Source organism: Pempheris klunzingeri, chromosome 8, assembly GCF_042242105.1.
Source record: "Pempheris klunzingeri isolate RE-2024b chromosome 8, fPemKlu1.hap1, whole genome shotgun sequence".
In the NCBI taxonomy this organism is placed as follows: domain Eukaryota; kingdom Metazoa; phylum Chordata; class Actinopteri; order Acropomatiformes; family Pempheridae; genus Pempheris; species Pempheris klunzingeri.
In genome coordinates this window covers 14308853-14322116 of record NC_092019.1, presented here as the reverse complement: position 1 = coordinate 14322116, position 13264 = coordinate 14308853, and the positions used below count along the sequence as shown (strand labels likewise).

Genomic DNA, 13264 nt, shown 5'->3' with positions numbered 1-13264 from the left:
GGAATATCTGTTATTACGTGTTTTTAGTGTTTTCAGGGTGTCAACATGATGCAGTTTGTCAGTATGACAGGTCTACCTGTAACAATTTTAGAAATCTGTGCAGACGTAAACGTATGTGTGTGAGTGTGTGCGGCAATAGTCAAACTGTTTTGAGACATTTTGGACTGTTTGAGTTCTAGCAGTCCAGATGAGTCGTTACATAGATATAAAAACTAAGCATTTACCACTAAAAGATATAGAAATTTGTCTTTGCTGCAAGGACCCACTGATTCATAATTTCAAATACATTTTGAACAACCATGATGAAAAATCCCACAGCTTTCCCTCTCGCTGTGTGGTCACATGTAAGTCTGATTTCAAGGACAAAAAGCAACCAAGTGTGCACAGCCGCCAGACATCTATTACAGGCCTAAACTATGAAGAACATCACCCGCTACTATTATAGTAATAATATTTACTGTGCACAAAGCGGGTCTGGTCCAAAACACAGAGGCATTAGCACCGTGCCATGTACCTGTGGCAGCTGGAAGACTAAATCACCGCGCAGCGTCTAGTCTGTCTTTTCTGAATGAAATAAGAAGTCTGCAGTTGCAGGGATGGTTTTATTAATTTGACCAGCAAAATGTGCAAATATTCATCAGACCTCTTGGGTTCTTTAGCTGTCACATAAAGGCCTACATGGAACTGTAACACAAGTATCCCAAGGGTTAGTCCAGCATGCAAATTCCAATGGTTCACTCAGGTTGAATTATACAATATGTACAAGCCTGAAGCTCTGAAACATTGTGGTCACATTCTGAACATTTTAAACACAATAGATCAACGATACAAATGTAGCCATTTATAAATACGTATCCACGACAAAAAAAAATAAAACAGACGTGAAAATAAGGAAGAACAACAATCAATAAGTTAGCAGTAGGGTCCTATTTTCCATGGACATTCTCACAGTTGGGTGGGGAGCTCTGCACAGGCGCCCTTGCCATGGATGGAGGAGGGCGCCAGAGACCCAGACAGTCTCATGAGAAACTGAAGTTGCTGGAGAGCTCTCGGATCCTATTCTCCCGGCTCATTTTTTTCAGTTTCATCCTCCTGTTTTGGAACCAGATTTTGACTTGCCTGTCAGTGAGGTGCACACTGCGGCTGATCTCCAGACGACGCTCTCTAGTCAAGTACATGTTGAAGAGAAACTCCTTCTCCAGCTCCAGAGTCTGGTGCTTGGTGTAGGGGCAGCGCTTCTTTCGGCCACTCTTAGCTGTGAGCCAGTTGGCCGTGCTTTCCATTTTCCCATCTCCTGCGATGAAAATGAGACAGGATATCAGGCAACAGGTGTGAAAACACAAACATGGTGAGAAGCCACGTATCGTTGTCAGAAATGATTCACTGAGAGACACTCAAAATCCAAATAAAAGAAAACCTGACATGCTCAAATAATAAAAATGCGTTTGTACTGCAAACTATTAAAGTTATGGTTTGGTATGTAAATTCAAATGTTTGAACTGACACCTACAACACAACCATAGGGGGGGGAAATACCCGTATAATGTCAGATTTCTGTGTTCTGTTAGATTTTTATTACCATTTTACGCACAACCACACATCTATCTATCTATGTGGATTCATCATAAAGCTGCAATTCAGCATTTTTACAGAAACTGCTATTTGCCCCGTTAAGCAGTCTTAACCACAGCATCCTGCGGCCAACTGCGCCTTTATTAAGACATAAAACAGTCTGCTGAAATTATAGCAAGGCCTGTGTCATTGATGAGGGGACGACTGACAGCAGACTCCTGCACAGGACAGACGGACTGGACTGGAGTGGCCTTGCTGTTGCTTCAAATGAAATAAAAATGAGACCCTAGTAATATAGAAATATATTATTTAAAATCCAGAATAATTAATGTGCTTTTTAATTATTAAAACTCTATATAGCCTAGTTGCCTAAGATAAATCTGCGAGGTCTGTTTGAATAGTGTTGCAACAAAGTACAGTTAAAGCAGCCTATAAGGGATCTAAAACAGCTAATGGAGCACAATAGCTGATGATCCTCGGCTCTGATTGGTTAAGTCACGTTCAAATACCCGATAAACGCACACCTGTGAGTGGCTGAATATTAATACTCTAATAGAAAATCACCTCTACCTTTAGAAATCATGAGTTTAAAAAAACAATGGAATCCTACAAATATATATGTATATATATATATATGTATATATATATGTATATATATATATATACGTGCGTGCCCTTTATGCAGTCTGCTATTTTTGCAACATGTTTCTGCAGTCTGTGCCGACTCTTCACCTTTGACGGGCTTTTCTGGACACTCCGCACTGCACGTCTCAGCGGGCTCAGGGGAGGACGAGCTTTCCGAGGAGAGGCGGCTGTCCTCCTCCCTGGCCGGGGCACAGGGCGCAGGGACAGGCGCCTCCTCGTGGCTCTCCCTCCGCTCCGGCGCAGCAGAGGCAGTCTGGGGCTGGGAGGGCTGGCTGTCCAAGCGGGCAGGTCGCTGCAGAGCAAAGTGATTCATGTTTGGCTGGACATCATGGTAATGCCTGGAGGACGCGTACGTCTGAGACAGGCGGAAGTAGCCGGGGACTGGCAAGGTGCTGCCGGTGACCGGGCATGATGCAGTCGAGTAGGAAATGTCATCTACTGTTGCTCCTTTAGGGCATTTGTCAGACTCATAAAGGCAATACGCGCTCTCCTCCTTTATACTTGGTGAGAATGAACACTGAGCCATATGCTGGCCGCTGGGCTGATCCACCCGGCAGGACCTCGACGTCTCCAGCCACGTTTCCATTCCTTGAACATACGGAGCAGAAGAAGGGATCACGCTTTGGGTGTTTGGCTCGTTGCGCTTACCGATCCCCGGGAAACAAGAGCCACCGGAGAGTCCATATGAATATTCCGACGCCGGTGGCAAATACACCCCGTTACTTTGGTAATACGAACCACTGTCGGTTCTCACGTTGATTAAAGAGTCCACGAAAAACGAATTTCCAGCTTGGTTGTTGGGGCATGTCATCGTTGTGGTATAATTTGACGGAGGATGAAGATAGCCCTTTCTGGCTGACATTTCTTGTGCAAAACATTGCTGAATAATTACTGATACTCACGCTTCTCACTGTAGCCTGCAGCCAATTAAAACACCAGGCGACTACAGACTCCTCCCAGTCCGGCCAGGCAGCTCCACTGTGTCATATATTTTGTTTTAGGCTAAGTAAAGAGAAAACTGGGGGGGGGGGGGGGGAGTGGTGCATCAGAGGATTTTAGGTAAAATCTTTAAATCTCCTTTGAATCTCGCATTCTGAGCCTCCATCACCACCTATAAGCCCAGAGCAGCCTGTGCACGTTTGACAACAGCCCCCTTTTTGACAACTCAGTTGCTGAAAGCTGTCCCTAACAATAATGTACAATGCATAGCTTTACGGCCAGTTTTACAGCACTGTAAAAATGAAGGGTGCCTCTGAGAAACACAGGGTGCTTCAGATATCCAAAAGGTCCTGTGTGACTCTTTGGCCGAGGGACTATTTAACCCTTATTGTGCAGCACTGATGATTATTATTGGACTATTTTTTTTTTTTTTTAATTCCTCCTGGACTGACCAAGAGCAGCGTAGACAGTGTTTCGCTTTGCAACACTGCTGGACAAAGCAGCGCAAAGTCACTTCCTCGAGTCCTTGAGCTTCTCTGTTTGTGGTGTGTGGGTGAAAATACTATGATTACGTCCAGACAACTTTTACTGCAAAGGCTCTGTTGAAGGTGACACGCAGGCACTGTGGAGTAAGCGCCACAGTTGAACAATGCCCTGCAGCTACATTTGTCTTAATGACCACCTAACAGTGGCAAGACTGCAAGAAATGTAGTTCGCTGGTGAACAGATTATTGGAACATTTGAACATGAAGAGCCAGTGGGAATTTATAGGAGTTTCTCCACGTATTTACCTGCTATCTTATTCCGAGGCCTATATTCTCATAATCCTCCCATTTAAGTATAATCTCAAATAAGCACCTCCCTATATCCATTATACCCACGAATAAAAAGCTCAATGCGCCGTCAATGTTGTTTTAATTTGGTTTTCTTTTAAATATATGAAAGATCTTCATCGTTTCTCGCTTCATAGTCTTCGTCCTTCTCGTTAATTTTTGAGACAACAGCCCTGCGTATCTGAGTTGGAGGTAATGGAGAATTTTTTATTTTTTTTTAAATCTGGGATTCAGACAGAATGCAAAATAAAACTGAACAAAAAGTGCTTGAATATCATGAAATGTTTGAAAGTAGTTAAGACGAATTAGACTTAATCTAAATTAAACAGGACGAATAATTTGACATTTTGTAATACAAGTCCGCCGTGCAGGTGAATTTAACACTGGGTGTTAGTGGATTCTTATCATATGAAGAAAACGTCTGGTAAACACAAATACTTATCCTGGACTATCCTAGTATTTAAAATAAAATAAAAAGTCAGAAATACGTCTCCCCATACCTCCTTAAAAGACAAGTCAACAGTGTTTGAAGTTTACAACACAGGCCTACAGATTTAGGTCAGCATAAAAATGTCTCCAAAGGTGGGTTTACCCTGAAATACAACATCGGCAACCTCCATTTTCCTATAAGTCTGGAGCCATAAAGTCTAGAAATCAGAGTTATGTACAGCCATTTTATATGGCGTCAAACCTGCAGCAGTCTAGCCTCAATGAATGATAATAATCATTAACCCTATTGGATATTTCCTGTGATGTTTCAGGGTGCGCTGTGGGTGAGCTGTTCTTATATTATTATTCCCATAAAACTTGTGTTTTTTTTTTTTAATTCATTCAGTTTTTTTTAAAGAAATGTTAGGAAATGAAAGAAACCCCCATACTAACTCTCTCTCTCTGTTCGTGTCTGTCTATGCCAGCACGCGCACAGGCACTCACAACCACACACACCACAAGTTGCCACAAGCTGCATCTTAATGTCAAAGTGCACCAAGTTTTCACACGTTTACTTTGTTTAACTACTAAACAACGTGAATCCAATTCAGTAATTCTAAAAGGAAGAATATTAAACTGTATGGGGATTATGAAAAGTTAGTGAGTCACTAAATGTGGGGATCACAGGCCCTCGTGGTCTTATTGCTCTGTGTGCATTAGTCACTCCAGGCCTATAACCTCTGCAAAACTGCAACCAGAGAACCAGCATCAGATCTGATGCTCAAATGCCATCATAACATCTTCTCTGGAACCGTTTGCCTCTTCTAATTTTGCCAGCAATGCTTTCATTACATCATAACATCTGCGCCTTAAATGGAAAACAGCTCAGTGCTTCTCATATGGAGATGGACTAGGGATAAACCAGAACAAATAGACCCACTTCCTTCACTCATATTAAGAACATCCCCTAATATGAATAAGACTTCTGTGCCTACCTTTGCAGTGAAATCCTGTGGCGGTGACGTATTTTAAAGCAGTTGAGCGTCGAGTCAAACTTCTTTTATATCTCAATTCACGGCAATGACATTGATCTGAGGAGCGCCACCCAGTGGGCGCAGACGGCGGGCCTGCACTGCAACACAACACAAACGCAGAATATTCCTACCACGGTAAGATGCTGAAACAAATGAAGCCGGAAAGGTCCGTGGACACAAGCTTTCACTGCTCCCAGCCGTTGTTTTTCAGCCCCTTAGTCACAGTTAATAACCTTGGTCTCAGACGCTTTATTGCACTACACTCCAAATGCTCCAGACGAATCCGCGTTTTATGGCCAAGTTACTGGAGCAACTGGGAGGATGTGCAGCAATCAAAGCGGAATTCCTGGGAGCCTCACAGGATGCACGGTATAAGGAGGGCATCAGGGCCCTTATTAGCTTATGGCAGGCCATTCAAGTTGTTTTCAGGGGCCTGGTGGTGGATATAAAGCCACCCCAACCTAATTTTCAACCTTTTTTTTGTGTGTGTGGGCTTCATTCTATCTCCCTTCCTGTGCAGGTTAATATATATCTTCATGACATCAATTCATAGCCTGTTTAATTAGTACCAAACTGATGTTGGATTATTGGATTAAACCACTCCAGATAATAATTAAATGTCCATATTGTGATAGTGACACAGAGTTCCTCCACCTCTTTATTTACCCCCATGTCTCTCCCTGATCAGTCAATCTTAGCTGACTTCCAGGGGATGAAGTGAATATCTCCTTTCAATAACTTCTTTGATGAGAGCACAATCACATAAATAGATTAAAAGAGGCGGGCTGTTACATCTATATGCATGCAAACACGTGTCGAGATTGTTTCAGTAAGCCTGACAGGCATGTTAGGTCAAAAATCAGCCTGTCCACGTCGCCCCAGAAATGAATGAGCTCTTTGTCATGGATATCAAATAATAAGTGCAGCGGATCCCATTTCCAGCCATGAGGGAATGAAAAGCATCAGACCTGTATCATGCATCTGATACGATCCACGTGCTGGTATATAAAACAAAATATGGGTTTGTGTTTCACTGGAGGGGGTTTGCTCTTTTATCACCGGTTTGCTTTCGAGAATAATCCAACTTTACGGCTAAGAGCTCAACAAAGGGCTTGTACTGAGGGTCAGGCGCAGATGTTGGATATCTCTGAACATCAGGCTTTAAATTCATGAAATGAATGAACTGGTATCAGATTATAACTTAACTCATTCTCTAACTATGCAGCCAGTAATTTTGGGGGAACAGATGATCACCGCCAACAGAGTCAAGTGAAGTTTGACAGTAATTCCAGAAGACACAAAATTATTTCCAGTCAACGAAGTTGTATTTGTACAATAAAGTTAAAATATCAAGAGGAAGAAAGGAACACGAGCAGTAGTTTGTTGTCACGATTTCTGGCCACAAAAGTTGCGTGTCTGTGCGTAAATTATATATAATTCAATAATACACACAAAGATTACAAAGAAGATGTGTGTGTGTGTGTGTGTGTATATATATATATATATATATATATAGAGAGAGAGATCACTATATATATATATATATATATTGATCTAATCTTTGATCTAATCTTTGATCAATCTTTGTGATCTGTAATCTTTGTGTGTATTATTCAATAATACAAAAGGAACTCAGACACTTCCGCGTAAAAGCACAACATACAAGCAACCATATGGTTTTGAATTTTGAAAAATTGTTGATTGGCTGGGCAAACTGAATAATAGGCCTGTGATGGTAGTAATAATAATAATAATAATAATAATAATAATAATAATAATAATAATAATAATAATAATAATAATAATAATAATAATAGCAGACCCAACGGTGTTTAATGACAAAATAGTGTATAAATAGTAGAATTCTTTGTGAAGTCTGGCACATTAAAAAAAACTCGTCATCCAGGTAAGATGTAGATGTGGAGTCTGTGTGAGGGGCTGCATGGCTGCGTGCCAGTGACAGTCTTTGTTCAGTTTTTATAGCAGGGGGTTTGTGGTGTAGTACTGTAAACGGTCTCTGTTCAGTTTCTTCTCCTTCATCCTCCTGTTCTGAAACCAGATTTTGACCTGGCGATCTGTCAAATTGAGCATCCGTGAGAGCTGCAGACGCTTCTCTTTGTTGATGTAAACGCTGAAAAAGAACTCCCTCTCCAGTTCCCTGATCTGATACTTTGTATATGGACATCTCTTCTTGCGCGTCCTCTGGCCACCTGAAAGATAACCAAATAAAGGCAAAGGTCACCACATACGGTATCATATGTATAGACGCAATGCAATAACGTGAAATCATCCGTCTGTTTGCTGCTTTGAAGAAGTAGTGGTGGTCTGCATGAGCCATGGAGTTCAAGTGTCTCCCTTCTGGCAGGCCTACGGGACCGAGATTTGTAAACAAAGACTGGACTTGATAGTGGGACATGTTGGGCATGACGGATCGCATGTCGGAAGTTGTGAAAACTTACTGAAATCTGTAAAACCGTACTGGCTGGCTTTTAAGAGTGAGGGCGTGGGCCTAAACCAAACAGTCCTGAGTATCATGTATCTGATATGCTTGTATTGTGCGCTTTTGTTTTCGCTGTGCGTAAAGAGCTGTTGTTTTAGTGTCACTGAGGCGAATTTCATGGAGAGCAGTTGCTGAATTAAATCCTCGCAAACCCAGTGAATTTGTACATGTTTGTCTTTAAATGGGGGGCAGGGTTTTAGCCCAAATGTGGCCCAAAGTCAGATTAAAACGCACCACTTTAGTCAACTCCAAACCAAATGATAAACCTCTAAACCAAATTATAAACCTAAAAATAAACATGCAGAAAAGATGATGGATAAATCTAATTAATCATAAGCACTTGGACGCAAAATTTGATTTTCTTTAAAAAAACAATAATGATTTGACATATAAATGAAGTTTACAGCCCAACTGCACAAGGATATTTAAGCACACACAGAGAGGAAAAAAGTGGAGAACTTGTTTGAAATCTTGGAAGACAAGCTTAACGCCAAAGTCTTCACGGCCAATTTCAATCCCAAGCACGTGATCTTGTCGTTTATAACATAGTTTTGTTATAGGGTAAATGTGCAGGCCCTCCATAAACCTTACGTGCTTATAAAACAGCATATAAAAAGCTTTAAGAGCAACGCGCTAGAGTTTTCTCCTTCTTGCATCGCGCACGGCTACTCACCGCTGCTTTTGCTCTGCTTCTCCTCGCTGTGGCCGGAGGACGACTTGGGGCTGAAGCTCTCCGCCGTGTCCGAGCCCGGGTGAGCCGCAGCTGGGCTTGTTTTGGCGGCGTGTCTGTCCGGGTCCGCCGCTTGTGCTGTCGGTGTTGTGCTGCTCTCCGCGCCCCCGTAGGCGGTGTCGAAGAACTGGTCGAACGCCTGTGGCAGGACGCCGTTCCTGCCAACGCTGCCATAGAAGCCGGGCGTCGGGTTGGAGGAGCTGGAGTGGCTGGCGCTGCAGCCGCCTTTCACCAGGATCTCTCCCCCCCGTGAGGTCGGGCTCGTCCAGCCATCCCTGTGCACGATGTCCTCGGCGTAGCAGTGCGATAGGCTGCCTCTGCTGTGGTGCCATTTACTGGAAGTATCAATCCCATAGTCTCTGAAAGCCACATCTCTGACGGACGGGACCTGTGGCAGGGCTGAGGACTGGTAGGGATATGTCATGGGGCAAGAGGACTGGCTCTGGGTTAAATAATGAGGGAGACCCGAGAAGTCGGCTCCGGGGACGTAGTAAGTGCAGCTCGGTAAATACATATTAGAGCCAGAGATCCGCTCATCAAAATCCATATTCTGCTGTTGGAAACGTCCTATAATAATCCTCGCATAGTTCCTCCGCGGCGCTGCGCTCCAGTCACTTTGAGGCAGACTGGTGGAGCAGAAATCCTTAGACGTACAAGCTGACGTGGGGATCCATCTCTATCCATTCCTGAGGGCCAAAGCCATGTGACCACTGGCACAAAATGACAGATAGCCTACGCCTCAACGTGTAGGCTATATGAGTCAATGAGTTTATAAAGTAGACCTTTGGCTGTATGTGAAGGGAAAAATACCGAAGGGGGTATTATGCTTAGACCCAATTTAGGCTTTTTTGAAAGAGCTACATATTTTAAAACAGGGCTTTCTTTCATTGTAACTTCACGTCTATCAGGCTCCAGACTGTTGTCGTTGAATTTCAACATTACAAGGTAGAACAAAACAGACAATTGCATCCAATTTCACACCAAGCTGCTTAACCTGACAATTTCTACCTTTTAAGTTCATTTTTAAAAGTAACCCTCACCTTAACCCTCACCTTAACCTCCGAGGAGAAGACTAAACGATTTTAAAGATGATATTCACATTTCTAATCCCAAGGCAAAGCGATTTAGACTTGTCATGCATGTAAGTCTTAATATTTGTGGCACAAATGACATTTAATGAGCTAAAACAGAGAATACGTTCAGTTTGATATAACACGTCTTATTTAAGAAAACGAGGGCCTGTGCAGCACAGACGTCACTGATTGTAATTAATTAAATCTATTTTGAATTATTCAATCATTGAGCCAAAGGCAGATATGAATCAGTCGGCTCTTTATGTGAATTGAATGTAGCTCCCCTGGCTATATATAGACAGATCTAGTCCACAAGTGGCGGAGTAATGCGAGTCATGCTGCACTTCAGTCAGGCACCAGTCCAGTTTGGCACCCGAGGACAAACAGACAATAGCCTGTAAAGTCAGACGTGGGTATCTCTCTTGAGGCCGCTTTGTGTTTGTTTTCAGGATCATCAGAGCTCGTCTCTGCAGCAGCCTCCATCGTGCCACAATGCATGTTTAATCTGCAGGGCGGTTTTGTCTTCTTATGCGTAAAAGTTGATATCTACGTATATTTGCTTGCACTGAACCAGTGTGCAAATAAGATGCTGGGGGAAGAGGGCCAGGAGCAGCATGGAAGAAGTTCATATGGGGGGGAAATCAGCTGATATATATACGCAGTCACTGCAAAGCCTGACTTTGACGTTTTAATGTAAACATGCACGTGTTGTTTGCAGCCTATGAATAACAAAAAAAGGTTAAAAAAAAAAGGGGGGGGGGGGTCCAGTCTTTGTATCGCCTGCTCTCTCCTCCCAGTATAAAAGTTTGGACACGGGCTAATTCCCACACTCCCATCCATTTTCATTTGTCATCACTGCTGTGTGAAGTGGGCACACGCCACTAATCGCGTTATGCAGCCACTTTTGGAAGTTAGTCCAAATTCACTTTTCATACATCAAAGCCTGTGAATTTGTCATCTGCAGGGAAGCATTAGTGCAATATTTCACTCTGCCCAGGTGGTTTGCTGCTTGGCTTCCACCGATTTCGCTCCGTTCACGCATTCGTCGGCATGTAAAACTGCTGTTCACTCGGCGATTAAAACAGTGTCAGGCTACTTTAGAAATGAGATGAGGACTGTTCTTCTTATTGGGAGTGATTGGGCCGCTCGCGGGGCAGCCACGGCACTCAGGCCGAGGCTGCAGGAGTGGAGTGGCCCACTTTGTCACATTAAACCTCCCTCTCACACAGCCGTTTTAAAACAGCTTCAGCCACAAAAATATTGGGTTACACGGTTTAACCCGAGCCAGTAAATGTGTATTAATCCACTGATATAAGTGAGATGGTTGTCTTGAGGGTCCAGTCGCTAAAGCATGCAGGCTGTGTGTCAACGAAAAGCTGGTAAACCTTGACCTCCAGCCGGTTATGGCGATGAGGAAAACAAAATATATGTGTCCAGGAAATTTAAATGTCTCTTTTCTTTTTTCTGTAAATCCACTTTGGCGCATAAGGACGAAATTATTAATTTACACAAAATATATTTACCAAATATTTAAAAGGCCAGTTTAAAAGAGGGGTCGATTCTGTGCACAAAAAAGGGATTTATCAAACCTGTTGTTTGATTTTGTTAATAACATGTTTTGAAAGTCGAGGCTGCCTGATCGTTCAGATGCAGTAAAGTTGGAAGGAGAAATAAAAACACAAAGAACACATTTAATATTATAGCAGCAAAGACTAAATCTGAAGATATTAAAATACATTCAGATCTAGTGGTCATTTGTGGATGATATGGCTGTTTGGAGGCAGCTAAAGGACAATTTTTAAAAAGTAAAAGCACTTTTCTTGGTTTCCCTGAATTTTTCCTTCGACACTTGAAGAGGAATGTGGTTCAGTTTAACTGCCTGAAAATCTGTGTGCGCCTCCGGCCTTTACTTTAGGGGAGATTTGCTAATATTTAGGTGAAATGTGCCGTTTAAGATTTACTGTGTGAAATAAATTCAAGTGTATTTATGCGACATAAGAGTTTGAGCAACATATTTGAGCGTTTTGTGTTAAGTGTGACTTAATTGTTTCAGTATTTAAATGCATCACTGGTGTAAACAAAGAAAACATGAAATATCTATTAATCTGAACGCAGTTTGTCTGTGAATTGAAGGAGTTATAAATCAGAAGGACGGTGACAGCAGCAGGTTTCAGTCCTGCGTGTGTTTTGAATTGTGGTGGTGGGACGACAGTGTTTACATGTGGATCACAGATTATGTCTTCAAAGAAAACTGTTCAAACAACAGAATATTTCAAAACTCCTTCATGATGATCATAAAGAAGAAGCAAGCTGCACATTGATTTATTACTCAAAATAGAGCTTTTTTACTTGACTGAAACAGGATTATTTTAGATAATTTTGTTTGGATTTTCAAGATAAAATAAAAAGTATCCCAGGTTGGGTTTTACTGATAATGGACTGGGGGCAGGGTGGGCTCTCCGGAAGCAGTTCACTGTTTACAGCTGAAGCTAAACAACTTAAAAACTTTAAAAAAAAACCTAATAAAACTTCCTTGATTCACAAATTCCACCTCACGTTCACCCATGAATGTCTGGATGTCGGGTAGTTTGTGATGAAAGGCAGCAGGTCCCACCAACACACATCAGGCCCACTACCTGTCTGAGACACGGTTACAGCATGTGGTGTGGTGCCACAAACACTGGGGGAAAAACACTCAGATTAAATGTCCCAGTAGCCAGAGACAAAAGTAAATCAACAGAACATTTCCATTCAAATTGAAAAGTGTTCATGCATTTGATTATGGAAAAAAAAAAAAAAATACCCAGAGCTGATGGTGTGTCAGTGCCAACTCCGTCTCATTAATGTTCTGGTTTTTGGAGATTTTCCTTTTTGTTCTAACTGTATTTGATTCATAAATTAAGATTTTCGTTTTTGTCTGAGGTTCATTGCACAACGTTCAACACCACCTCATCCCACCCAAACACACACACACACACACACACCATAAAAGTGTTCAGGTAAAACTTTGAGCATTACACACATAAGATGACAATGATTCATACTGTAAATATTAAATGATCTTAAATAAGTAAACACTTACAGTAATAAATACTTTTCTGGCTCTGATTCCCTCCTTGGATAATGGAAACGTGTCTGTTCAGCAAGTTCTCGCTATTTGATTAGGATCATTCATTATTATCTGATATTTTAGATGTTAGTTCTGTGCTTATTGCCATCAGTGTCACTGATCCTTCCAGCAGCACACAGCAGGCCTGCATACGGGTCTTTGCGCATGTAGGTGCACTAACCTGCTTGGCTGTTAGGGGGAGCAATGACACAGAACAACAGAGAGGAGTACAGCGTCTGTCTGTCAGAAATCCGCAGAGGAAGGTGTCTAAAGGGACATTTACACCAACATGACACCTGGATCAGTGAAAGCAGCTCAGATGCCTGAAAAAAAAAACATCCAGTTCTCTAAACTGATCATCTGTAACAGAAGCCTCCTATTGTCAGCTAAATACTTGTAT

At 42.2% G+C, this 13264-nt stretch overlaps 2 protein-coding genes across 2 annotated transcripts; both read right to left on the bottom strand.

Annotated features, from left to right (window-relative positions):
- Positions 1–588: 588 nt before the first annotated feature.
- On the bottom strand, positions 589–3079 carry hoxa10b (homeobox A10b). The gene is made up of 2 exons (XM_070835699.1): positions 2305–3079; positions 589–1294 (listed from the first exon to the last, which is right to left on the bottom strand). The coding sequence occupies exons 1-2, from the start codon at positions 3077–3079 to the stop codon at positions 1020–1022; spliced, it is 1050 nt and encodes a 349-aa protein (XP_070691800.1). The 3' UTR covers positions 589–1019.
- Positions 3080–7285: 4206 nt separating this feature from the next.
- hoxa11b (homeobox A11b) lies at positions 7286–9265 on the bottom strand. Its single transcript, XM_070835600.1, has 2 exons — positions 8626–9265; positions 7286–7662 (listed from the first exon to the last, which is right to left on the bottom strand). Exons 1-2 carry the CDS (start codon positions 9227–9229, stop codon positions 7430–7432), a joined length of 837 nt encoding a protein of 278 aa, XP_070691701.1. The 5' UTR covers positions 9230–9265; the 3' UTR covers positions 7286–7429.
- Between the last annotated feature and the right edge of the window lie 3999 nt (positions 9266–13264).

Excerpts from the sequence above, each read along its gene's own strand:
- hoxa10b (XM_070835699.1), bottom strand. The coding sequence starts at position 3,079 with ATGTCAGCCAGAAAGGGCTATCTTCATCCTCCGTCAAATTATACCACA. Across the intron at positions 1,295-2,304 it reads TCCAGAAAAGCCCGTCAAAG|GAGATGGGAAAATGGAAAGC; the intron begins GTGAAGAGTCGG and ends TTTTCATCGCAG.
- hoxa11b (XM_070835600.1), bottom strand. The coding sequence starts at position 9,229 with ATGGATTTTGATGAGCGGATCTCTGGCTCTAATATGTATTTACCGAGC. Across the intron at positions 7,663-8,625 it reads GAAGCAGAGCAAAAGCAGCG|GTGGCCAGAGGACGCGCAAG; the intron begins GTGAGTAGCCGT and ends GTTATCTTTCAG.